A 27,572-nucleotide genomic window follows, 5' to 3' on the forward strand; every position below is an offset into this window, starting at 1 on the left:
ATATTTTTACTCTCATAAGCTAACAGAATCAAAATTGTCTATGTTAGCAATTCATCTAAAGACCGATTTTTTCTTTAAACTGAGGAGAAAGAAAAGTACATTTAAAACTTTTAAACTGTTTTAAATGTCAATTTTTTTTTAAATCAAAACATGCCTCCGTGCTCTCTCCTCTCTCATATATATATATATATATATATATATATATATATATATATATATATGTATTGGATTATTGATATGTGCATAAATTATATACATTTGATAAAGGAAATGAGAGAAGGCGGAAAGAAAAAAATTGTCTGTAAAGAAGAGAGAGAGAGATGAAGAGAGAGAGTGAAAAAAGCAATGAGAAAATAGAGACAGAGGGGAGAGACATAAGCAAAGAGACTGAGATCATGAGAGAAGCAGAGAGAAAGAAAAGCAGAGAGAGCAACAGGAGAAGAGAAGAAAGTGTGAGTAAGAGGCAGAACAAGAGGAACAAGAGACAGAGACAGAGATAAAGAGTGACAGAAGAGTGTGAGACAGAGAGAGACACGAGGTGAGAGAGAAGTCTCTGCAGTGTGCAGTAAAGGCGCATCTAATAACCAATCAGCATCTTTTGGAGGCGGGGCTTCGATTTGTGTGTGTGTGTGTGTGTGTGTGTGTGTGAGAGAGAGAGAGAGAGAGCCTACGTTTGTGTGTGAGTGAAGGAGAGAGAGAGAGAGAGAGAGAGAGAGAACCTACGCGCGCGCGCGTGTGTGTGTGTGTGTGTGTGAGTGAGTGTGAGAGAGAGAGAGAGAGAGAGAGAGAGAGAGAACCTACGTGTGTGTGTGTGTGTGTGTGTGTAGGTGTGGGAGGGTGGGTGTGTGTTTACCTATGTCTCCTCTGTTCACTGCTTTTCAGTCTCGCGCTGCTCCTCATGGCCGCGACAGCCTCCGCCGCTCACTACAGTCTGCTCAGCGCGAGCGCGCCGGTGCACGCGGACTCCGGCGGCATGCAGCAGCACGCGGCTCCGGGGTCGGCTTACAGGCACGCGCACGCCGCCGCGCTGCTGCAGAGCGAGTTCGCGCTGCAAAACAACGGCGGTGGGAGTCACGCGCACCAGTGGATCGCGGCCGCGCTCTCTCACGGTGGGAGAGGGGGATTAGTAGGAGGAGGAGGTGGAGGTGGGGAAGGAGCCGCGTGGACGTCCGCCGACATCAAACCCACGATCCGCAGCACGGGAGACGAGATGCACGAGGACAACGACAACAGCGACGACAACAGCAACAATAACAACAACAATAACAACAACAACTCAAGCAGCGGCAACTTACAGCACATGCTTCATCATCCTCATCATCCCCATCACCATCATCATCAGCATCACGAAGAGGACGCCGCACGCGCGTGGAGGAGCGCGAGCGGTACAGCGGCGGCTCACCTGCCCAGCGTGGGCGCGGCGACCGGGCAGCAGAGTCTCGCGTACTCCGGCGGGTTTGGCGCGCTCAACGGGCTCGTGCCGGGCATTCAAGCGCATCACCAGCACCATCAGGATCACGAGCACGAGCATCACCATCACCACAGTCCGCATCTGCGGGAGCACCAGCACCACCACCGGAGTCTGCACGAGTCGCCGGCGTCGGACGAGGACGTGACCCCGACGTCAGACGACCTGGAGCACTTCGCCAAGCAGTTCAAGCAGCGGCGCATCAAGCTCGGCTTTACGCAGGCAGACGTCGGGCTCGCGCTCGGCACCCTCTACGGCAACGTGTTCTCGCAGACGACCATCTGCCGGTTCGAGGCGCTGCAGCTCAGCTTCAAGAACATGTGCAAGCTCAAGCCGCTGCTCAGTAAGTGGCTCGAGGAGGCGGACTGCAGCGCGAGCGGCGGCGGCGGTGGCACCGGCCTGGATAAGCTCGCGGCGCAGGGGAGGAAGCGGAAGAAGCGCACGTCCATCGAGGTCAGCGTGAAGGGCGCGCTCGAGAGCCACTTTCTGAAGTGTCCCAAACCGGCCGCGGCGGAGATCACGAGCCTCGCGGACAGCCTGCACCTCGAGAAGGAGGTGGTGCGCGTGTGGTTCTGTAACCGGCGGCAGAAAGAGAAGAGGATGACGCCGCCCGGTGTGCACGCCACGCACGGGACCGAGGAGGCCATGCTCGAGCTCAAAACGCAAAACGTGCAGTGATGGAGAGAAAGAGAGAGAGAGAGAGAGAGAGAGAGAGAGAGAGAGAGAGAGACCGGAGTATGTACGGAACTACAGCAGGATTTACTGTGTGGGAACAAAATGCATCACTGTGACAGAGGCTTAACTTGGAAACACACACACACACACACACACACACACACACACACTCGAGTATCCAGCGCGTGCAGGGCTGCTTTCCTATCTCCGCCTTTCCTTTGCAGAAAACTGTCACTGCGGACGATGAGTACATTTTAAATTGAAAAAAAAAATGTCCCTGTTATCATTATTATTATAATTATTATTATTATCATTGTTATGCTTGAGTTATTGGCAAACAACAACAACAACAACAACAACATTAATAATAATAATAATGTCTGGACAGTGTGTAAATAGTGTATAATTGAAAGAGGGAGATTATCTCTTCACTTCAGCACTTTTTTTTCTTCAAACAGGCAAAAGATTCTAGTGCGTATAATTCCTGATTACTTTTTGTTTACTTTTGTATTATTCTTTCGATATATTCGATATGTTATAAGCTTCATCTTTGGTTTCTTCTTTTGCATTTAGCATTTTTTTTAAAAAAAACAATAATAATAAAAGATTTTATAAATTTGAATATACAACATGACAGAGTGTTCACACTATTGTATACCCTATATACAACTCTGTAAATATTTTAAATCTGATTTTTAAAAAACGTGCTTTTTAAACATAAACATTTTAACGAATGAAACTGAAATATTTCAAAGGCTGCAGTTCCATTTGTTGTGTATTTTATACTATTAATATTTTACGGAAAAAATTCTGAAAGTAAAGCAATGAAATTATTATTATTATTATTATTATTATTATTATTATTATTATTATTATTAGACATTTATAGGCTGTGGTCTTTTGTACAGTTCATTCAATATACAGATCCACTTTTACAACTGGATGGCGTTCCTTATTTATATTGATTGTATGTGTCCCAGTATAACATTTTTACATTGTGAAAATTGCCACGAAAAAAAGTGATTGATTGTACATTATTTCTTTTATATGATATTATTATATTAATACACATTTTATTTATGTACAATATGAATCTGCTTAATATAAAAAAAAGGTCATTTTCATTTCAAGTCTTTATATCCCTATTAGGTTTGTTTAGTTTTGGTCAGGTTTATGTTTGTCATCATCCTAATCATCATGCTAATAATAATAATAATAATAATAATAATAATAATAATAATAATAATAATACCAAATCTCAGCGCTTTACTTTTTTAAGATATTTATAATAAAGCACAATAGTCAAACAATCTACAATCCCTATTACAATTTCTACAAAACATCATACATTAATATACAAATATAATTATATGCGTGCTTTATGACATGGATATGAAGTTGCAAAAGAAATATTACACTTTTAAGCATTTTCAGGCACTCGTTTTTACATTTCAAAGGACGACCCAGGAGACCTCATTTGCACAACAGCAAGTTCTTGACGTGATTTATTTATCATAATTTTTTAAATAAATAAACTTTTCTGCACTTCTTTCTCCAGCCAGGATTATACTGGCATTATTCGAACATCACAAATCATTAAGTATCAATATAAATGAGGGGCAGGATGCTGTCAGTGCTGAACATGTCTTTCTTTTTAAGCACAACAAACAATGATGGTTGTTAAGGTTGGTTGTGTTGATGTACAGTATTTTGGCTATAAATTGCTAAAAAAAAAAAAAAAAAAGAAATATGACAGTGTCAGTGAGACTCTGATAGAGATAGAGAAATCTCACCCGTGTCAACATGAGATGTGAATGTGTGTTAGCAGAAGGAGAACAGAAAGGAGCAGACAGAGAGATGGAGAGATAGAGAGAGAGAGAGAGAGAGAGAGAGAGAGAGAGAGAGAGAGAGAGAGAGAGAGAGCGAGCGCTCTTCAAAAAGCTAATTTTAACTTCAAGCACTCTTCTGTGAACCCAGAAGAACAGACAGATGTAAAAGCTTTGCAAAAACACCCACTTCTAAGGTCTCACAATGACAGTTAAATGTTATTAAAGTTCTTTTTCCATCACTGCCACCCTTGTTTGAAATGAACACACTCCTACTGCTGAAAACTATCAAAGATCTGATTAGAAATAGAGTGTAAACACTAAAAAATGGAAGAGTACTACATGTGTATATTTTTTAGTGAATAATCCTATGGGTTGTGATTGGATCACAAGGTGTGCCCAGTCCATGAATCTGTTTTTAAAGTAACAAGAAGTGTTTTTGTAAAGATAATTTTTTTGGAAATGGGAAAATATGAATTTGGCACTCAGGTAACAAATTAGACCCAATCTACAGCATGTCATCAGAAATAATCCGAATCAGCCATTCAAGACGAAGTAAGCATTTATTAAAAACCATTTAATAATTATGACGGAAACTGTTACAGATGTTCTAGTGGTTTCACAACAAATACCATTACAAACCATTAGCTACGCATTACAACCATTACCATTATTGGTCCTTAATGGTATCCACTAGACATAGCATGCCACCAATAGAATTCAACAAATTACCAGTAGAAACACACTGGGACCATTAGAGTTTCCATTAAAACCAATACAATTCCCATTTTAACCATTAAATCCATTACAACTTCTGTGAGAGTTTCTATTGGTTTTTTTTCCCTTCCCAGCAGGGTTAAATCTGATGCTGAACTGTAAACTTGACTGTAAATTTAAATATAAACTGTAAAAACAAAACCTACAACAAATAAGGCATGTATAAAAGAGAATTACAGTAAGAGAAACTAGACACTTGTCACAGTGCTTATAGGTTTTGCATTTTGTTTATGGCATTGGAGAAACTTCAAGGTTTTGAAAGCCTCAAGGCACCACTGGCGTAGTATCAACAGTGGAGGGAGAGATTACACTTTTGAATGATGTTGTGCATTATACATCACCACATTCTCTAGCAGAACCATGTCAGCTTCTGTAGCAGATCCTCCACAGAACCATCTTACGTTCTGTAGCAGATCCTCTACAGAACCATCTCAGCTTCTTTAGCAGATCCTCTGCAGAACCATGTCAGCTTCTGTAGCAGATCCTCTACAGAACCATGTCAGCTTCTGTAGCAGATCCTCTGCAGAACCATCTCTAAACAGCTAAACAATTTCTAAACATACCACTTTAATATTTTATACAGTTTAGGACTCTTGCCTGGTGCAAAGACGTAAAAAAAAAAAATTCTTCCCAAAAACGTTTAAAAAAAAGTTTTTTAAAAAACCTTAAAAACAAAAGACAAACAAACAAACAAACAAACAAACAAATAAATAAATAAATAAATGAATGAATAAATGAATAAATAAAACACTATCCATGGACTCTGGTACAAAAGCATTTAAAACTTTTATTCATGTACAAAGTTGTTAAAGTTTGTGAATGAGAAATAGTCTATAGAGCTACAGACGTTTATGCTACTTCACAGTAATGCTCTCAAGTGATTTGGAGGTGATCTTATATTTTTGTAAAAACCTTTTTAAAAGCCTTAAACTGACTCCATAAGTGTGGACACAATGCATGAGGACATACATATAGACTCTGATGGAGAATCTCACATCTTTGATCTTTTGATCACAAAATCATTTTTATTAAAAAATTTTTTTCCATATACTCTCTTGGTCTGTCACTGAGTACGTTTACATACACGTCAAATTCTGATTAAGGTCTATATTTGGGTTGCAGCCATATTTCGAATACGATGTTTATATGCATACAGGCATCAGAATATTCCCGTATACATGGTTGTTGTAAGTATGCCCGAGTTGCCATTCCTAAATACCTAGCCTACAGCTAAACATCTGTTAGCACCCACAATTCCTTGCGGACTGAGCATGCGCATATATCTCCTTTCAGTGAAAGTTCTGAATAAGGTGTTTACATGCAACAATTTTCCGATTGAAACAGGCATATTCCTGTGTGGGAATCAGAATTTGGGGAATCAGAATATTGCCTTAATCTGAATTGCGCAATTGGATTGTGCCGTTTACACGACTAACTAATAAAAATATTGCTAAATTCAGATTAATATCGGAATATTGATGTGCATGGAACCGTAGCCACTGTCTGATCGAGTGAAACTGAAATGCACAGGGGAAAAAAAAAATCCTGAGACGTGAGGAACTCATTTTGTATTGTTTAGTGCCCCCTAGAGGAGAGTAATGAAATTACAGCACAGCATCACAAACATGTACAAGACATGCAAGTTTCCGTAAACAGCAGTATATTGCTGCGTCCCAGTTCTCTTACTTACACTATGCACTAAAACTATGTACTCTTTTTGTTTAGAAAAAGTACATACTTTTGAGTGTGTGGCAAAAGAGGATGCAAGTACTGGGATATACTAACTAACACGTCATGTAACAGAAAAGAATGTTGTTGCCTAAATACGCACACTGTCACCGCCAAACAAACTCCTGGTTTCATTTCAGCTTGTCATCATTCATGATTCCTTATATAATTTGTACTACAAAATTTAATTGACCGTTCCCTTGATTTGTCCATCCATCCATCCATCTTCTATACCGTTTGATCCTTTTCAGGGTCACGGGGAATCCTGGAGCCGATTCCGGGTAGTATCGGGCACAAGGCGGGGTACACCCTGGACAGGGTGCCAATCCCTTGATTTATTTGTATTTATATTTATATTTAGTCTCAGTCATTAACTGTGTTGTGTATCATATAATACAGCCATATTCTGCATATCAGCTGTTCAACAAATATTAAAATTCATTAGAGTAAATCCTCCTTCACTTCAACTCCATACATTTTAAATTCCACTGAAATACGAATGAATTCTTTTGAGTGAGCAATGGTTTTAAAAATGTTGTTATTTGACAGATATAATCTGATGTTCTGTCGATTTCCTCGTCTTTCTCAGTGTTGTGAAACCTCAGCACAGCATGCTCACTGCTCCCTTTAATGCCATAGTGTTATTATTTAACCTAGCGGTCAAAAATGGGAACTGCAATAAGCGCTAATAGGGAACCAATGGGACAGGATTCACGCTGCCCCATGCTCGTTCTGTGAACATTTTCTGTGGAGGAAGATGAAGCGGACAGGACAGCTAATAACAGGGTTGCCAGGGTCTGGTTTTTTATTCCAAAATGGGCTGGTTTAAAAACACTCCGTAGCCACCAAGATTTGTTATAGCAAATAATCAGAACGTAATCTAATATTATATTTCCACAAAGAAAGCCAACATGCAAATGCATACAGTGTGTCTGTGATGTGCAGAAGCATTTTTCTTGTCAGATATATGCAAAGAATGGAAGATGGAAAGGAGGATTATAGAGCGGATAACGTCCGTATATCAGAAATACGCACGCACCATGGTGACCCATGCAAAAGCTGAGAAAAAGAAGAAAAATTTGTCTCCCTTTTTCATTTTCCAGACCTGAATTCTTTAGGCTAGATTGAGGTATGTTGTGTGTTGTGGTTTTTAGGATGAAGTTGTGCTGGAAATTTTGCTGAAACCTAGCAACCATCCGCCGGCTTGCCTTCTTCCCATAGTCCGTCCTGGTGCCATCTCTTCCTCAGGGATGCGACATACACGCATCCGGTCATCCACATGATGTAAAAGAAAACGTGATTCATCAGACCAGGTCACCTTCTTCCATTGCTCCATGGTCCAGTTTTGATGCTGACATGCCCCTTGTAGGCACTTCCAGTGGTGGACAGAGGTCAGCACAGGCACTCTGACCGGTCTGCAGCTACGTAGCCACATACACAGCAAGCTGTGATGCATTGTGTGCTCTGACACCTTTCTATCATAACCAGCATTAACTTCTTCAGTAATTTGTGCTACTGTAGCTCTTCTGTGGGATCGGACCAGACGGGCTGGCCTTCACTCCTCAAGTGCATCAATGAGCCTTGGTTTGTCCTTCCTTGGAGCACTTTTGGTAGGTACTAACCACTGCATACCGGGAACACCCCACAAGACCTGCGTTTAGGAGATGCTCCGACCCAGTCCTCTAGTCATCACAATCTGGCCCTTGTCAAAGTCGCTCAGATCCTTACACTTCCTATCCTTACACTTGCTGTCGAATATATCCCACCTCTTAACAGGTGCCACTCTAATGAGATATTCAATGCTTTTCTCTTCACCTGTCAGTGGTTTTAATCTTATGTATGATCTGTGCATGTTGCCGACTCTCTAAACTGCTACTCTAAACAGCCTGTAGCATTAGTCAAATTTGATAGCCTGTCAGATTCATTCTGTTTGAGGCTATTTCGTTATTAATGTCGTCCTGTGCCACAAACCGAAGTCTACCCTCACAAGCAGCTGCTGTATCAGCATGTGTAGTGTGTCATCAAAACATCGTCTCTTCACCCTGGAGGAACTCAGCGTTACTATTATGAAATCATTTCGGTTGCGCCTTTTAGCAGGGGCTCTCATCATAAAACTATTACACATACACAAAGGAACACAAACATTGAAAGACCGACAGGCATCACTATTCACTATAGCTATTTTGTTTTTGTTTGTTTGTTTCTCAGAGTTGAGTGTATCTGGTCCGTCATCATGCGGTGTCTCTTTCTGAACAGCGAGTACGGTAAACAGAAAAGCTATAGCTCTTTCTTTCAAAAGCACACAAAACCTACAGCTTGTCCTTTTGTGCCATTTGTGCTTTGATTGCACGGCTTGCTTAGTCTATTGACTTCAAGCTTCTCCAAAGGCATTTTGAGAAATCAGACAGTGAGAAATTAAGCCATATCGTTTGTATTTATTACACTCACAATTGTGTTTCTCATACACACACACACACACACACACACACAGTATCACTTCTTCAATATAAGGCACTGACATACTGTTTAGCATTCAGCATGTTATTCGAAGGAAATGGAAGACAGTGAACACACACACACACACACACACAATGTTGATGGAACGTGTTTAACTCACAGCTTCAATAAATAATCCAACACACTTCATGTTTCATTCTTAGATAACACAACGCATAAATGAAGCCATCAGTAGAAAAGAGCTGGGTTCAAAACACTGACTGGATGTCTGAGAGCTATTTTTATTTCATCAGTGATTAAACACTTAATTATCATTATTATCTGAGAATTAATTAATTTCTGAGAACCTCAAAAATGATCTAAAAATAAAAATCTATACTCACATATAAAACACACGGACACGGCATGTGTGTATACTGTACGTGTATACTATAAGGCTTGCACAGACACCAAATCAACACTTCTAATCAGCGCCCCCGACTGGTGCAGGTACAGTCTAGTTTAGTGTTTGTCCTGTTAGCGTTGCTGACAGTGCTAGGGTTAGGGTTAGGGTCAGTCCTGACAGGATCGCATCTCTATTACAATGTTGGATTAGCTATTGAGAAGATATTTAGGTGAAAGCTGCTTAATGCCGGTTCATTCGTTTTCCAGTAAATACTTGAGCCTGGTCTAGAAATAATTTCAAGGGGGTGTTACCGAAATGTTTACCGAGTCAGAACATTCAAACGTTAACACGAGACAGCGTTAGGACGGCGTTAATCGTTTTAAGCCAAGTGCACACTACATGATTATCAAGATCTCAGAATCCCTCTTTCTCACAAAAATAAACATGAGATGTCTGTCACTTTCTATTGGCTTTCTGACACTATTTTGCACGGGCAACAAGAAAAAAGAGAAAGAAGAGCAAATGTGGAGGAAATATTGGTTAGGAAGATGTGGAGAGAATGTATAGTGGGGGGAAAAAAGAACTTTTTATACTGTGCGCTGTGAGGAATCATGTTTTGGTATGACTTCTATAACTGCTAGGAGACTAGCCCAGGGACCTCAGGGCACAAGGCAGGGGACACACTGGACGGAGTGCCGACCAATCACAGGGCACAATCACATACATTCTAGACATTTTGGAAATGCCAATCAGCCTACATCACATGTCTTTGGACTGGGGGAGGAAACTGGAGAACCCGGAGAAAATCCCTGAAGCACAGGGAGAATATGCATACTCCATGCACACAGCGTGTAGGCACAATTCGAACCCACAATCCTGGAGGTGCGAGGCAAACGTGCCCCCTTGGTATCACACGAATAAATATTTTTATTATACAGACGTATTATTATTGTGCTTACATTTTGCCCTCTCACTCCCACACAAACAGAAGGGTGATAAACTGGATTCAGGGATCTGCTGCGCGTTCCAGCGGATTAATGCGATTTAGTCTCAGGCTCTCATTGGCTGTTTCTGTACTCTGAAATTCATGGTAAATGGTCTGCACTTATATAGTGCTTTTTTTTTAACCTTAGCGTTTCTACGCTACGAAGTAGCGTTTCTCATTCACACATTCATACACACTCAGACACCAATGGTAGCAGAGCTGCCATGCAACATGCCAGCTTGTCATCGGGAGCAACTTGGGGTTCAGTGTCTTGCCCAAAGACACTTCGGCATGTGGAGTCACGTGGGTCGGGAATCGAACCGCCAACCCTACGATTAGTGGACAACCCGCTCTACCTCCTGAGCCAAAATTAGTTGTCGACTGGGAAATGAGTTCAAACTGTATAGTGTGCACTATGCTTTGGACTCGATTTATAATTCTGAGTCTTCATATCTTCGAGCGTTTTCCATCATCGTGAGCAGACGTTCAGACTAGCGTCTGTCAACATAACGTAAATGTGTCCACTAGGGGGCGGTGTTACATGTGAAGAAAAAGGACAATTGGGAAAAAAAAGTATTACACTGTATTTTAGGATAATTATGTATAAAGAAAAGATGAACGACTAGGATTCCTCAATTTAAGCGATTTTTTTTTCTCAAAAAAAGATTACAGATTGCCCAATTATTTTATCTTCACCTACATGCACTCGAGACAAAGAAGGGTTACTCGCTGGCAGAATCAAAATGAATCAAAGCTGGCTTTCACACCAGACAATTATTATTCACTTTCAGTACGAACTGCTGTTGGTCTGCGAGTTGGCTGTTGTTAAAAAAATAAATCAATATCTACTTCTTATGTTCATTAAAAGGAAACAATAGGAGTGGTAAACTGACTTGTTCATATTTCAGAGAATGTGAGTTTGTTATAAAACAATGCTGTTTTTTTTACTGGGATTTATCTGCAATTAATAATGGCACAATATAAAAATAAATCCCTGAGATTAAAAATAGCCACTTCAAGAAATGTGAACAAAAAAAAAAGTGTAAATCACATCAAAGGTGATTTCTGATAAACACAATGGATAAGAGTGTGTGTGTGTGTGTATGTGTATGTGAGTGTGTGTGTGTGAGAGAGTTCCAGTTTTATGTTTGTGCTCATTGTGGTGAGCATCTTGTGAGAGCCAGAGTACAGGGTCCTAGTATCCGCAGAACATCAGAACATCATCAAAGTGAGTAGTGTTAAAGGTCAGGGGTCACTGGGTGAAGCTCTTTTTGATGGAGACGTTTGGGAAAAGCGTGCTGAGCTCCTGTACGGTCCGCATGTCAATCTGTGAGCAGAAGGAAACATCAAGTAGACGCAGGCGGGGACACGACTGGAGCAGCCTGCGTAGAGCAGCCGGACTCACCAACCGTGTACCTGCATGTGCGCGCACACACACACACACAAACACACACACACACACACACACACACACACACACACACACACACACACAATGACTACACATTACAAACACCTCTGAATCCTTATTTTGGACAAATGTGAATGAGAATGTGTAACATGTTCTTATCAGAGTAGGCAATTCTGTGCATCTGAAACAGGGTGAAAAATGATCTGGAAAGAGTGTGTGTGTGTGTGTGTGTGTGTGTGTGTGTGTGTGTTTTAGTGCCTCTCCTCACCCAGTATATCGAGGTGCTCCAGTGCAGGACAGTGTGTTGCGATGTGTTCCAGGTCCGCGTCACAGATATTGCGGTTAGCGGTGAGGTAGAGTCTGCGCAGGCGGCTCAGTCTGCGCGCCGCATGTCTGAACGAGGCAGATCCGCCGTGGAGGGCGGAGCCGCTGTGGAGGGCGGAGCTCCATCCCAGGTCGAGCTCCTCTAAAACGCCGCAGCCCGACACTAACTCGGCGAGGCCCCGCTCGCTCAGACTCCTGCAGCGCCACAAATCCAGAGACACGAGGGAACGACAACGGGCGCTCAACACACTCACCACCACATCGTAGTCCTCAATCTGGAGATAGACAAAGAAGGACAGAACAGCGCCCCTTCAGACCACTCACCATAATACAAACACAAATAGAACAGACTATTTGAAAACCGTTTCAGTCGGGACTGATCTTGTATACTCTTAATTAAAACAAAAGTCCCCTGTCAATCAGAGTGACACTAGCCAATCGCAGGCATCTGTGAGCTCATATATGTGGAAGCGGGCAGAGAGTCGTGTGATAAGTACAAAGCTAGCTAGAGGGTAGAAATTGGCAAATGGCCACAATATGGAGAAAGTGGGTGACAGTGCCACTAAATGTACTAGGGCTGGGTGATAAGACGATATCATCCTAAATGCAGCGATATTGTGATAAATTTAACAATACACTTGTTTTCGCAACAATACACTTTTAAAAAAAAAATTTTTTTTAGATATTGTTATGTATTGTTTTGTTTGTTTTTTGTAATTGGAAACTGACTGGCAGAAGCAGCTGATGTGATGTTAACATTTCATACTTTATCTTTAAAAGTAGAAAATAGTCAAAATCAACACGCTTTTATACGCTCTCTTTCCACTTTAATACGAACACCTGTACACCTGCTCATTCATGCAGTTATCCGATCAGCCAATCACGTGGCCGCAATGCAGTGCATAAAATCACGCAGATACAGGTCAAGAGCTTCAGTTAATGTTCACATCAAACATCAGAATGAGGAAAAAGTGTGCCTTCTGTGACTTTAACTGTGGTATGGTTGTTGGTACCAGATGGGCTGGTTTAAGTGTTTCAGAAACTCATAATCTCGTGGGATTTTCACACATAGCAGTCTCTGGAGTTTAGCCAAGAACAATAATCTGAGGCTATCATGGGCGCAGACTCACCCAAACTGGACAGTTGAAGATTTGTGGGGGGAAAAATCTTTATTTATTTTTTACATTTTTGCCAATGCAACACGACTCTACTGCTGGAAAATTGTTAGCAAATGTATATATCTATCTTACGATCTATCTATCTATCTCATATACATATATATCATGATACATATCATGCATTGAAGAAATGTCCTTGAGAATCAGGATATAATATTTTTGTCATATCATCCACCACTAAAATGAACCCTTAGAGCACAAATAGACTTTATACACTGAACACAAAGACGAAGATGTTCTCGCTGAGAAAAAAAATGGAAAGTCTCTGGGTAAAAAAATGCAGACTTCTAGGACAGGGGTGGGGGGGGGGGGGGTTGGGGAAGGCTTTTTTGTTCAAACAGGACTCTTTGGCCCCCCCAAAAATAAAATAAAATAGGTGCATTAGACAATTTGGAGAATTCTGAGGTACAAACAGTGACTTTTCGCAAACACTTCAGCTAGGAAAAGGACGCTTCGTACTAATGATGGCTCAGCATATGATTTATATGATTTTCTGTCCAAATGTTAAATTCATTCCAAAAAAAAAAAAAGTTACAAAGTGTGAACACTGGTGTGTTTCAGAATATTCGAAAGAGGAAGAACAAGATGATTTCATCAAAAGATGCCAAATAGCCAAAAGAACTCACCATCACGCAGCTGCCTAAGTTGAGATGTCGCAGTTCAGTACAGAAAGTTAGGATGCTCAATATGGCAGTTTGCTACACACACACACACACACACACACACACACACACACACACACAAAGAAAAAGAGAAAGCATTAGAACAGACCACAATTATGCAGCCTGTTTCACTACCAACAGCTGAGTAGAAGCTCATTATTTCCTATTTATATACAACTTGACATTTAGAATATAGGCTTTTGCATCTTACTTATACAGCTGAGGTCATAAGTTTACCTACCCCTTCCAGAATCTTCAAAATGTTAATCTAATAATAATAATAATAATAATAATAATAATAATAATAATAATAATAATAAGAAGAAGAAGAAGAAGAAGAAGAAGAAGAAGAAGAAGAAGAAGAAGAAGAAGAGGAAGGAGAAGACAGATCATAAGAATTGCATTTGTTTTTTTTAATTTAGTCCTGCCCTGAATAAGCTATTTCACATAACAGATGTTTACACATCATCCACAAGACATAATAATAACTGAACTTACACAAATGAAACAGTTCAAAAGTTTACACACACTTGATTCTTAATACAGCGTGTCGTTACCTGGATGATCAACGACTGTGTTTATGTTTTGTGAGAGTTGTTCATGAGTCCCTTGTTTGTCCTGAGCAGTTAAACTGCCCCACTGTTCTTCAGAAAAATCCTCCAGGTCCTGCACATTCTTTAATTTTCCAGCATCTTCTACATATTTGACCCCCTTTCCAACAGTGACTATATGATGTTCAGATCTATCTTTTCACACTGAGGACAACTGAGGGACTCGTACACGACTATTACAAAAGGTGTAAACACTCACTGATGCTCAGGAAGGCAACACGATACATTGGGGGGGATACATGACATGTCCAGAAATAGTTTATTCCTCATCAATTTGACAAGTACAATTTTTAATTCATTACTGCACAACATGTCATTATTATTATTATTTATCCATTTAATGTTGTGGAACTGCTGTGGCAGAAAACATACTCAATAAAAATACTTAAAGTTCTGACACTGGAGACTCCTTCCATCAATGTTAAATATGTTAAACATCTCCTTACAGAAAGCTTCAGTGCATCGACGACAATATATTAAGTACCTTGTTTGAACGAGCGCATTAATATTAATAATACCGTCAGAGCCGCTGTTTATAGAAAAACATCAACACATTCTGACCAGATTGCTAATGAAATATCAAGATAAATGAAATCAATTTAAGATTACATTTGTGACTAATCAGGATGAACTAAGCAGAATGTCGGGTTATTAATGTTGGTGTTTACTGATACTGATGAAATGAAAGTTAGGGCACCCCGACCGTATTTCTCCACCCTGAATCAAGGAGGCATGACAGAACAAACACTTCATATGAAATAATTAAAGAAAACAGATCCGTCAACCACAGAAGACTGAGAAACCCTCGTTGTGAGGAATAGAGATGTCAAAATAAAACTATTATGTGACTTCATGGTCTGGAACATATTGCTAAAACCGGGATTAAAAACACAGAGGTTTAAAATTTCAGGGAAAAAAAAAAAACACGTCTTAATTTTCACACAGACTAGCCGAGGTAAAAACACGTCTCTGTTAAAGCACAGAGAACAGAGCTATTGTTCTGAGCTCGGGTTAAAACACGTCTCGGTGAAGCGCTTGTGTGTGTGTGTGTGTGGTGATGTTTCTATGACTGTACATCTCTTGTTCTGCTGATGATGAAGAAACATCAGTGACAGTATAACAAGATTTGAGAGTGGAATAGATATATCTTGTGTGTGCGTGTGTGTGTGTGTGCGTGCGTGCGTGCATAAGTAAACAACGCCCAAAACACTATGCGAAAAGGCAGTCAGATCAGTTGTTTACTACAAAAGGCAGGCATTAAGAGGCCATAACAGCCCTGTATGTCCTCTGTGCAAGATAACCTCAATCGGGTACAGTGTTTATAGTTATTGTAGCAATAATTGAGGATATAAAAAGTCTACACACGCCCGTTAAAATGGCAGTCTCTGTGATGTAAAAATAAATAAATAAATGAAACCAAGATAAATCATGTGAGAACCTTTTCTACCTTTAATGTGAAATTTTAACAGATTAATTAAGGTGAAAAACAATAAGAATCATTTTAGGGGATTAAAAAAAAGAAATAAAAAGAAATGTACAATAACCTGGTTTATAAGTGTGTACCCAGATAAACTAATAGTTGCAGCACCTTTAGATTTGAACAGTTTTGCACATCTTGACTTAAGAATTCGAAGTTAATGTAAAATTGAATGGGCATCCCCTGTGCACAACCTTCTTCAGGTCACCCCACAGATCTTTGATTGGATTTAGGTGTGGATTCTGGCTGGGCCGTTCCAATACCTTGAACTTGTTTTGGTGAAGCCATTCCTTTGTTGAGCTGGTGGTTTGCTTCGGGTTGCTGTCATGCTGAAAGGTGAAATTCTTCATCATCTTAATAATGATGAAGTACAGTCTTGTAATGATGAATACCAGCCAATTTTGGCACAAAAAATATTTTTTTTGTGCCAAAATTGACTGGTATTTGGAGCTATTCATTATTTTCTCCATGCTGATTAAAGCCCCAGTTCCAGCTGAAGACAATGATACTGCCACCACCGTGCTTCCCCGTGGACATGGTGTTCTTTTGGTGATGTGCTGTGTTTGTTTGTTTTTTTTATGCCAAACATATCTTTTGGTATTATGGTCAAAAATTTCAACATTGGTCTCATCAGATCATTAGACATTATTCCACATGGTTTTAGGAGATTGGATGTATTTATTTATTGGTTTAAAAAAGGCTTCTGTCTTGGCACCCTTCCCCACAGCCCAGAGATATGAATAATTCTGGAGATTGCTGTCCCATGTAGGGAGCAACCAGTACTTGTCAGAAATTGCTGCAGTCCTTTTAATGTAACTGTAGGCTTCTTGGCAGCCTCCCAGACCTGTTTTCTCCTGATCTTCTCATCAATTTTAGAGGAACGCCCTGTTCTTAGTAGTGTTTAAGACAAATTTAAAGAAACGTGTTGCTTTTGAAGACAGAAATCCCATAATTCTGAACATGAGTGAGATAAACATAGCGGTTTGAGTTGTATGTTTGTGTCCATAGCTTCACTGTCGCTAACGTAACAGCACCAGGGCTGCTCACCTCAATCTTGGTGCGGTACAGGACGAGTCGGCGCAGGCGTGCGAGTTTAGCGATGTGGTTGAACGCCTGAGGTTCGAGACGGTCGCATGACGCAAGATCGAGCTCCTGAAGGCTCACGCACGTCTGCGCGATCACCTCCAAACACACTTCGTTCAGGAAGTGACAACACGACAGCTCCAAACACACCAAGGTCGCTCCGCATGCCTTGATGAAACTGAGCGAGAGAGAGAGAGAGAGAGAGAGAGAGAGAGAGAGAGAGAGAGAGAGAGAGAAGTGGAAAGACACTATGAAAAGTGATTATCATCACTATCGGCAGATGGCTGCTATTGTGTGTTCTTGTGTCCTCATGGGCCACATCCTAAACCATCTCACCTGCAGAATCCGCTTGCCGTGACGGCTCCTCTGTTTCCGGTCCAGGACATGTTGAGGCGCTGCAGGACTGCGCAGCGGGATTGTAAGTGCACCAGAGACAGATCGTTCAAGCTGAACCAATAAGGCTGCAGGCTGAGCTGAATGTACTGTAGCGGGTCGTAACAGTGGCGCTGTAGGAGCTTACAGCTCTGAGCCAGACGACACAGATCTGGCACAGCCAAGTGGCTCACAATCAACTGGATCAGCTGGGGAAACACACGGCAGATTCATTATTATGGCAGCACAGGTATAATTTGTGGGTCAAATTTATCTAGGGCACAAGCCAATTTTTTTTGTACCGATCAAAAATTTATTTCGGAGCTGACGCAGGTGGAGTGGCGCCAAAGGTGGAGAGACGTTTGAAATCTGCCGGTGCAGTGGAATTTTCTAACCTATTTTGGTCATGTTTTACCACCTCAAACGCAGAGTTATACATTCCTACAACCCGCTTTTGTGATTGATCACGATTCATGTTACACCACAATAACAATTCAATATTTTCCTCAGTTACAAATAACGTGACTTTTAGTTGCATACAGTTGAGGACATACGTTTACGTACGCCCTGAAGAATCTGCAAAATATTAATAATATAAAGACGGATCATAAACATTGCATTTAGTTTTTTATTGAGTAAGCTATTTCACATAACAGACGTTTACATATAGTCCACAAGTGACAATAATAACTAAATTTACACACATGAACCAGTTCAAAAGTTTACACACACTTGATTCTTAATACTGTGTGTCGTTACCTGGATGATCAACGACTGTTTTAATGTTTTGTGATAGTTCTTCATGAGTCCCTTGTTTGTCCTGTGCAATTAAACTGCCAAGTGTTCTTCAGAAAAATCCTCCAGGTCCTGCACATTATTTGCTTTTTGAGCATCTTCTGCATATTTGACTCCTTTCCAACAGCAGCTATATGATGTTCAGATCCATCTTTTCACACTGAGGACAACTGAGGGACTTGTACACGACTATAACAAAAGGTGCAAACATTCACTGATACATTAAGAGCCAGGGGGGTGTAAAGTTTTGAACGGGATGATCGGTGTAAATTGTTATCATTTTGTTTAACGATCTTTACTGTTCCTTCAGAAGACAAATGAAAAACAATTTACACGGCTCATCCTGTGAAATAAGACTGTTATTATGATATGATATGTATAGGTATAATATGATGTGGCTTCAATCATGTGCTGTAAGAATTTGTTCATAATAAAACAGAAACGAAACTTAGCGGACACGACTAAATATCCCTGAAATACATATTTCTGTCTGTGGTGTTAAAAACGTACAGGGAAGAATAAATAGCGATGCCGCAAGTGTGTGTTCTGGGATTAAAACAGTGGTTTAATATTACTGATGAATAAGAAACCCTGAGAAACAATACACTGAAGAATCCTGTAGCTAATCTCGAAACAAGCAGGAGCGTGTCAAACACGGCGTCAGCTGGCACGTAATGGCCGTATAGCATTACAGACTTAATAAAGCGCTAGCGGTTTGGCTATAAGATCTGAGCCGGGCTAGCAGAACACATCATGCTGCCATTTCTAGTGACGTCCTAATTATCCAAAAATGATGATAACCATGCTATAATAAGGAGTCGAGTCGAGACTTGAAGCGTGTTGTGTTGAAAGCATCCAACAAAGAAGCACAACCATTTTGGATCTCGTTCCTATAGCAGTGATGTGTTAAAAATGAACTGAACTGACCTCTCGCTTCTGTGTGGCGAGAAGCCGATTAGAGGCTTAGTTAAAGCCTAATGTTAACGTAATAGAGCTGAAACGTGATCACCTACTTTTCCATGTTTCTCTTACGTTGATTACATTAGTAGGCATTTTTAGAAAATGGATGATTGCTGATAGTTTAAGATTTATCATTGAAATTATAAATGCTGTTTAAAAATAAGGCTAAAATGTTTAACCATCGCTTGACAAGAAGGCGGCGTTTTCATTACGGCTAATATCACAATTGTTGAATTCTCAATTCTGATTGGTCCGAAAGTGTTGATTCATTTTATATAGCAGTAGTTCCATATAGAAGCCTGTTTCCGCCATGGAAAAAAAATAAAAAGGTAATTGCGACTTTATATCTCGCAATTCTGACTTTGTTACTCGCAATTTTGAGGTAACATCTCACAATTCTGACTTTTTTCCTCACAATTTTGAGGTAACATTTCACAATTCTGACTTTTTTCTCACAATTTTGAGGTAACATTTCACAATTCTGACTATTTTTTCTCAATTTTGAGGTAACATCTCACAATTCTGACTTTTTTTTCCTCACAATTTTGACATATCTCACAATTCTGACTTTTTTCCCTCACAATTTTGACATATCTCACAATTCTGACTTTTTTCCCCTCACAATTTTGACATATCACAATTCTGACTTTTATTTCTCACAATTTTAACATCACATTTTTAACATCTCACAGTTCTGGCTTTTTTCTTCACAATTTTGAGGTAACATCTCACAATTCTGTCTTTTTTTTCCTTTCTTTCATTCGGTCCATTCTTTGTAACTCAGGAAATGTCAAGTGGACGTCTAAATTGTGAGAAAAAAGTCAGGATTGTAACATGTAAACTCGTAACTGCGAGAAATAAAGTAAAAATTGTTTGATATGAACTCGCAAATGTGAGGAAAAATGTCAGAATTGTGAGATATAAAGTCACAATTGTGATAAAGTTTTCCACCACAGGAAAGTCTTCAGGACAGAGAACAGAATACAAAAAAAGGCTCTGCCTATTTTACTACTTAATTTCAACATCAATAGATACACTGAATTTTAAATGCTTTACCTGGGACCCCTACACAAGCTACAATAAAAAATATATAAGCTTACATCATGCCTATAATAAACACTGAATTAAGCATATGCTTATTTATATTCAATAAACTTCAGCATTTCATTTTCTTTCAGGCTGTTGATTAATATTAATGCTGCAACTGGACTAAGACTTTTATTTAGGCAGAAGAAATGAATGAACAATAGCATGTGTAGAGGAGGACTACAAAGTTAACTTCATTAATAATAAATTTTGCGAGTTTGCGATCTTCAAAGCATTCAATTATGAGTCAGCAAAAATACAAAACCCTTCTTATTATTTTCATATCGAGACAATTCCTATAATTCCAGTGGTAGTCTATCAGTTTGTACTAGAATGTCACGATAATATCATTCGCTATGATGCAGTGTCAGTTATCGTCACCTCATAGGGTAGTTTGTCGAAGTAGCCGTTGCTCATGTTGACATCCTTGCTAAGCACGTCACTGTCCTTGTTGGGTGTGGTGTTGGCAATAATGAGGGGCGTGGTGATGCTGCTGACGTGGTTGCGCACACCACGCAGCACAATGGCGTCCAGCTCGGTGTAATAATCCAGTAGAGAGCTGTTTACTTCCAAACGCAGTAAATTGGTGGCGAAGCTAACCTGACGGATGGCGGGGCAAAACAGACGTGCCTGAGGACTGGCGACTTTGGTGGGCTCCCCCGCCCACAGCACTTCCCACCTGCACACATAAACAAGACGACATCATCTAAACACTGCCGTTCACACAAAGTCACGGAAAGACTGGTAAACACACTTCACTGACTTCATTCCCATCACCGGTATCGGCTATGTATGATATGTCATAGTGAACAGTTTGTCAAAATGGTAACAGGATACAATAGTTGGTGTACAACTTGGACACACTAGACACTACAGTAATATGTTTTTGCTGTTGAAACATTGTTACTGTGATTGGAAACACACCACATACCCCCCTGGAGTAGAGGTGTGCATCACGACTGGGAGGCATTTACTGATTATATTTATTTATCATTGATTTATAACCGTTTTATCCTGGTCAGTGGTCATTGTGGTTGAAATGACTTATTTGTTTATATTTTATACAAACAGAACCAACTAAATTCATCATAAAATATCATAGGAGGTGCAAACAATGGAAGGGATTGGTCCAGGAGTGTCTGCAGAGGCAAGCGTGATTGGTCGAAATTTTATCAGGACAAAACAGGCATTGAATAAAATGTTTTTTTTTTTTTTTTTTTAAAGCAGTCCTGGTTCCTGTGTGGAGCAACAGAAAAGCATTCACCCTATTGATGCCATAGCCATCTATTGCTGTGCTCTCAGGGTGGGAGGGATGGCATTACTGTATGCCTCCTGTCAATCAAAGCGACACTAGCCAATCACGGGTGTCTTTGAGCTCATGTATGCAGAACAGGGCATATAATGCTTTCCTCAGAGCGTCCAGAAGTTCTCAAAGATGCGCTGGTCGACTGTTGGTAGTTGGCGTGTAACAGGGGAGAATTACTTTGTGGGTGGGAAGTGGTGAGACCAAATTGGTGAGAAAATGGGGGGAAACATTCCTGCGCGTATCTCTACTCACGGGTCCTTGAAGAGAACCCATAATAGGGTCCATTTACATTGCTGGAAATCACAAGGGACCATTACCAAAGTTATTTTATTTACTGAGTACTTATATTTATTAACCTGTTTAAATTGGTTTCATCCAAACCTCAACAGCTCCCAGAACAATTCAGTCTATAAATAATGTCACCTTGGATCGAACGTGTTTTGTTCGTGTAAAGTCCAGAAATAAAAAGCTCTAAAAAAAAAAAAAGAGCTATAATATTACTGTACATAATTGCGTATTATTATTGCAATTGAGTCTAATATGTGATTATGTTAATAAGAAATCCGTGCTGAGAGAGGTCTGTGAAATGTATTTTCCAGTTAAATGAGTCCCTTTAGTAAGCTTTACAAGCTCCTACACCAACGGTTCATCCTCTTAGCACCAGTGATGTGTGTAAAGCTGCTTTGAGACAGTACTGCATAATAAAAAGCACTGTCAAATATTACGTTATTATTGTTTATGTGTTCTCTTTCATTCACCTGATATCAGTAGGGTGGTTTTCAGCATAGGGATTAAACGAGCAGGCGAGGATTTGGGCGATGGCCCCGGGGTGGTACGTCTCCAGAACGGTGATGGCGGTGGGGAAAACCTGCTCCTCAAATGCCACCTCGAGAAAATCTCGGCTGTGGAAGGAGCGTGGCGTGCGGCTGAAACTTTGCTTTGCGTGCTCGTCCTCCCACCAGTGTCCGTACGTGCGGAACACGGCCGTGTGCGTGAAGTCCCCTGAGCTCGGGAACACGCTGGGGGCTCCGGCTGCGTTCCACATCGTGTACGACATGCTCCCTTCACTGCCGTAATGAGAGCTGAAGTCCAGCACTTCCTTGGCGTACTGATCCAACTCTGCCTCCATCTTCGTGACGATGGGAAGAGCTGTGCTTCCGCAGTGAAACGCAGCATCGTTGAGTGAGCCGCTCCTGCACCGACGCCAATGCACAAACACGAAGGAACACACGCCCAGAAGAGTGAGCATAGGGAAAATAGGGAGCACAGGCAACAGGGACTACTTGAAGGAGGATTTATACATTATATAAATAACTAGGCTATTTAGTTACACTAAGCTGCTTTCTAGGGAACATTGGCACGTAGATGAGCTTGCTGTTAAAGATAATATATACTATTTATAACATAGCTATAACATATCAAACTATTATAACATATCTATAACTATATCATAAGCTAAGCTACATGCTGAGAAGCGTAAAATAGGCAGGATGGGGAACACATAGGGGACACAGAGGGGACACGGGGTGGTGGTGGTGGTGCTGGTGGTAAGGCGTCTACATTCCTAAAGGCCGAGCTGCATGCATGACCTGCGAGACAAACACACACATACACAACCACACAACACACACAAAAACATACAGTGAGAGAGTTAGAACGGCAATACTACAGCACACCAAGCCTTTCCTTATAGCAGCGGACTTTTTACAATTTGTCAAGTCCTCATCAGATCTTCATGTACCCACTTGGAATTCGACATCTTTTTTATTTTTTATTTCCTTGTGTCTGTAAATGTGTATGTATGCATTTGTAACTGTCTTTAAATAGCTTTACAAAGACCATAAACAGGATAAGGCAACAAGCATGGTTCACTACAACACAGACATTTTCGCTCTTTTACAGGCAACTTCAGAATTATTGGCACCCTTCGAGGACACAAAAAAAAAATTATGGCATAAAATGAACATCATGTACATTACATTATATACTACACATCCTCAACTAGAGAAACTTAATACTTAATAGCCACTACAAGTCGAACGATTTTACCGACACCGATAGCTGCGTTGGGCGGTACCTACCTGCCGATAACCGTTTACTTAAGCGATAGTTTTTAAAATTGATACTGAACGTAAACTTAACAATCAAAATAAAATATTGCTGAACTTTATTACAAAAATAAACAGTACTAACTGTACCATGAAAATGTGCTGTACAATTTAAAACGAAATATAACATATAAATATTAATACATGAACTATTAATAAATATTCTAGTAAATAATACACAACCAAACTGAACCAAAACATAACACTCCAAATAAGAAATAAAAAGAGAAACATCCAAAGTGAATCAAAAAATACTGCAAATAACACAACAAAAATGTCAGTGATTTTTGTCAGAGTTTTTATTTCACCCCTAGAGCCCGCTCTCGTGCGGTATAATAATGACAGCGGACAATTCTCAGGCGATTCCGCAATGGACGTAACCAGGAAGAACTATTGGTTGTTTCTTTGCCAATAACCAACATTCCAGCAATTGGTTATCGGTGCCTCTCTCTTTCGACCTCTTTTCGACCTCTAACAGCCACACCCCCTTTATAAAACTGTCTCCAGAACCCAAATGAAATTGCAAACAAGTAAAATCCCTTTACTTTTCAACACAAAAGAAACTGAATCTTGTTGATCTGATAACTCGCTGTAAAATATGGTGGAAGCACAATACCTGGTTGCCTCTGCCAGGAGGTCAAGACCTAGAATTAGATAATTCTTTTAACAACATAATGACCCAAATGTTTGCAGAAACACAAAATCACTTTTGCAGTGGTAACATCGTTGTCTGGATTTAAGCCGTAATAAAGACGTGGTCTTGATTAAAAAGCTACAAAACTATGAATCTAGTTAATAGAGCTTGAAGAAAGAGTGTTCAATGAGTAATCCTCTAAAATGTTTCCAACCTTTACAGAAAAACATTACAGGAAAAGGCTCAGTGCGTCTCTGTTATTCTCTGTCAGAGTTTTACAGAAAATATTTACAATACTTAAGAACATTTTATGCTTAACAAAAAAAAAAAACTATTATAAAGATCTTCCATATGTTTAAGCTTTAAGAAGGGTGCCAATATTTTGAGTTGACTGTAACTACATTTAGCTTGGGTAAGGTTAGACAGTCCAGCAAGCAATTCAATGAGTAAGGATCGAAACGCAATAGGACATGCTGTTATAGGAAAATAATCAATGAAGGGGTTGCACATGTAGCTTGAAGCAAAGTGAAATTATTAGCACCCTGAAGCTGATTAATATCCAATAACAGCATATCCTGGAGTGTTTTATTCCTCTTAAACAACAGAAATTCGCCAACAATCACATCTTGTAATAATTAAAGAACAACATGCCATACTTTAATCTCTTTACAGTTATGTTTTATTTTGTGGAACATCCACGAGACTTGTTATTTCCTGTTATTAGTTATGTTATAGCAGTATAGTATAGACAGTAGCTCCCTCTCTCTCTTGCAGTTAAAAAAATTAAGCTCATAATGTTACCAAGAACTCATATATCTTAAAGTTCTCCATCCTGAAATCTTACTGACTGTTACAAAGATTCGAGACCAGAGACTCCTTTGAGCAAGTGCACTATTTTCGTCAAACAACACAGTCTGGAGCATGTTATTGCGCTTATACCACAGCGAATTGCCACCAATTACAATGTTAAAATTATTAATGAATAGTACGTCACACATTTTAATGGTTTATAGTCTACAGATCCATCACTACGTCACTAACATCAATGAACATGCGTTTTACATTATTAAATAACGCTTTAAAAATTATTATTAGTCTTGGCTTATGTGGAGCATCCGGTGTACGAATCCTAGTGTATGAGCTGTTACTATAGAAACAATAATAGAACATATTAGAACAAGTGCATTAATATTAACCTAGCATTCACGTCACAGCCGGGACTACTTTCCGAGCCGTGCTGTTACACGAAAACAATGCACACCTTCTGACCAATCAGATTCGAGTATTCAACTGTGCCATGGTGTGGTATGAGTCTTTTTTAAAACGTTTATTACTAGCCTTAGATAGGCCCGTCATGATAATTACTTTACTGACTTATCGTACGATATAAATGAACACCAACATTTTAGCCGTTCATACTGCTTCTGTCTCTCATCTGCTCTAGAGATGTCAAACTCAAATATGAACTTTTGCAAAATTTTTATTAAAACATACTGTTTAAAAAAAACGACACGCAAGATATTATCAACGCACAAACAATGTTTTTTGGAGATGAAAAAATTCGAAAGAATAGTTCTAGTGTTTGAAATAATCCAGTCATAGTCAATAATTTCGGGGAATAGTGAATGTACAGCGGTACACTGACGCGCTTTAGTATACACATCCTATAAACCTGTGAGATTAATCAGACATATACACAGCACAAACCTAATATTAAAACTCGCTTCTGCGCAAAATGACACGCACTTGAACTTAAGTAAGGCGCTAGGTAGAGCGAATAATTCACGGTGTGAATACAATCTTTCCGTAACAACGCACTAAAACACGGACGATGAATAACTAAAGCATAAAAAATTCACGGTACTGTATTACAGCACTTTTTTTACTTTGACATTCCAGTTCCAACATCTGAATATTCTTAAAAAACTAAAAGCTCATTTCTCTTTGACAGGCTGTACATGCATTATTATGCAATTACGTTATCATTATATCAGTGGCATTAAATGGTCTTAAAATTACAGTAATATCGCTTATTGCAATTATTTCTGGGACAATATATCGTCCAACAAAAGTAGTTATAGTGACAGCCCCAGCCTCAAATTATGCGGTGTGTCCACCATACAAGTTTCAGTGAATGAGCTGTTACTATAGAAACAGTAATTAGAAAGAGCGCATTAATACAAGCCTGTGATGTCACTTTTCAGCCGGAACTACTGTCAGAGCCGCTGTTATAGAAAATAAACCCGAATCAGAATCGAGAATTCAACAGTTTTAGCAAGGGGATCATTTAAATAATCCTCAGCCCACGCACATAAACAGTAATTAGACGTCAATGTTGTTTCAGCCTGGGATCATTAGAAAGCGCTTAGCTTAGCGTTCAGGCTAATTTGAATTGTATCGTTTGTAAATTAACGTTTTTGTTTATGCTAGCGAGATTATCAAACAAAATGTAAAAAGAATACAGTTAAAAACAGCATCTGTGACCAAAACAGGGATATAACCCGGATGTTAGTGAGGAGAACACCTCATCTCTGCAGTGTCAAATCAGCAGAATTAACAAGTAACTTCTCAGTAAGCTAAATGGCTATGCAAAGATGAAACACGGCTAATAACTTACAGCTCCGAAAACCGGAAGTCCATCTGTTCTTCCCTCTGTCCCTCCACGCATGTAACTATACTCAATACGTAAATTTGTGAATGTTTATATATATTATTTATGCTCATGTGTCATTGCGGGGTCTCATATTGTTTACTTCCTATAGCAACATCCGGGGAAGCGGTTACGCGCTAAGCTTTGTGGGATTTGTAGTTCATGACGAGTTCCATAACTTCCTTAACTTCCGCTTGGCGCATAAATCAAAGAAATAAAGGCTACTATAAGATACTAAACTATAAGAAATAAAAGCCTTTACATACCAAGAAAAAACTATTCATTTTGTAATCACTGTACAATGTAAAATAAATATAATAATAATAATAATAATAATAATAATAATAATAATAATAATAATAATAATTAAACTTAAATTTAAACACATAACAAATTGATAAAAATAAATAATTTGTAATGTTAATATTAAATAATGAAAATATACATAACTGATGTATATAAATTGTAACCTGTAATTGCAAAAAACAATATTATAATAAAAATGATATTCTAAAATTAAACAATTTGTGGTCACATTCTACCAAGTCGGTTTAAATAGTGAATATTTATTTTATTATAGATATTTTTTTAATTTAATTTAGGAACAAATAGCA

At 39.5% G+C, this 27,572-nt stretch overlaps 2 protein-coding genes across 2 annotated transcripts; one reads left to right on the top strand and one right to left on the bottom strand.

Moving 5' to 3' along the window:
* Positions 1-847: 847 nt before the first annotated feature.
* pou3f2b (POU class 3 homeobox 2b) lies at positions 848-3,346 on the top strand. Its single transcript, XM_017496445.3, has one exon. The coding sequence runs from the start codon at positions 899-901 to the stop codon at positions 2,144-2,146; it is 1,248 nt and encodes a 415-aa protein (XP_017351934.3). The 5' UTR covers positions 848-898; the 3' UTR covers positions 2,147-3,346.
* A 5,535-nt stretch (positions 3,347-8,881) lies between these two features.
* fbxl4 (F-box and leucine-rich repeat protein 4) lies at positions 8,882-27,095 on the bottom strand. The gene is made up of 8 exons (XM_017496401.3): positions 26,926-27,095; positions 22,325-23,155; positions 20,642-20,939; positions 17,384-17,628; positions 17,012-17,225; positions 13,841-13,912; positions 11,981-12,311; positions 8,882-11,717 (listed from the first exon to the last, which is right to left on the bottom strand). The coding sequence occupies exons 2-8, from the start codon at positions 22,813-22,815 to the stop codon at positions 11,554-11,556; spliced, it is 1,815 nt and encodes a 604-aa protein (XP_017351890.2). The 5' UTR covers positions 22,816-23,155; positions 26,926-27,095; the 3' UTR covers positions 8,882-11,553.
* Positions 27,096-27,572: the final 477 nt, after the last annotated feature.

The sequence above is a fragment of the Ictalurus punctatus genome, chromosome 20, assembly GCF_001660625.3.
Source record: "Ictalurus punctatus breed USDA103 chromosome 20, Coco_2.0, whole genome shotgun sequence".
Taxonomy (NCBI): Eukaryota; Metazoa; Chordata; class Actinopteri; order Siluriformes; family Ictaluridae; genus Ictalurus; species Ictalurus punctatus.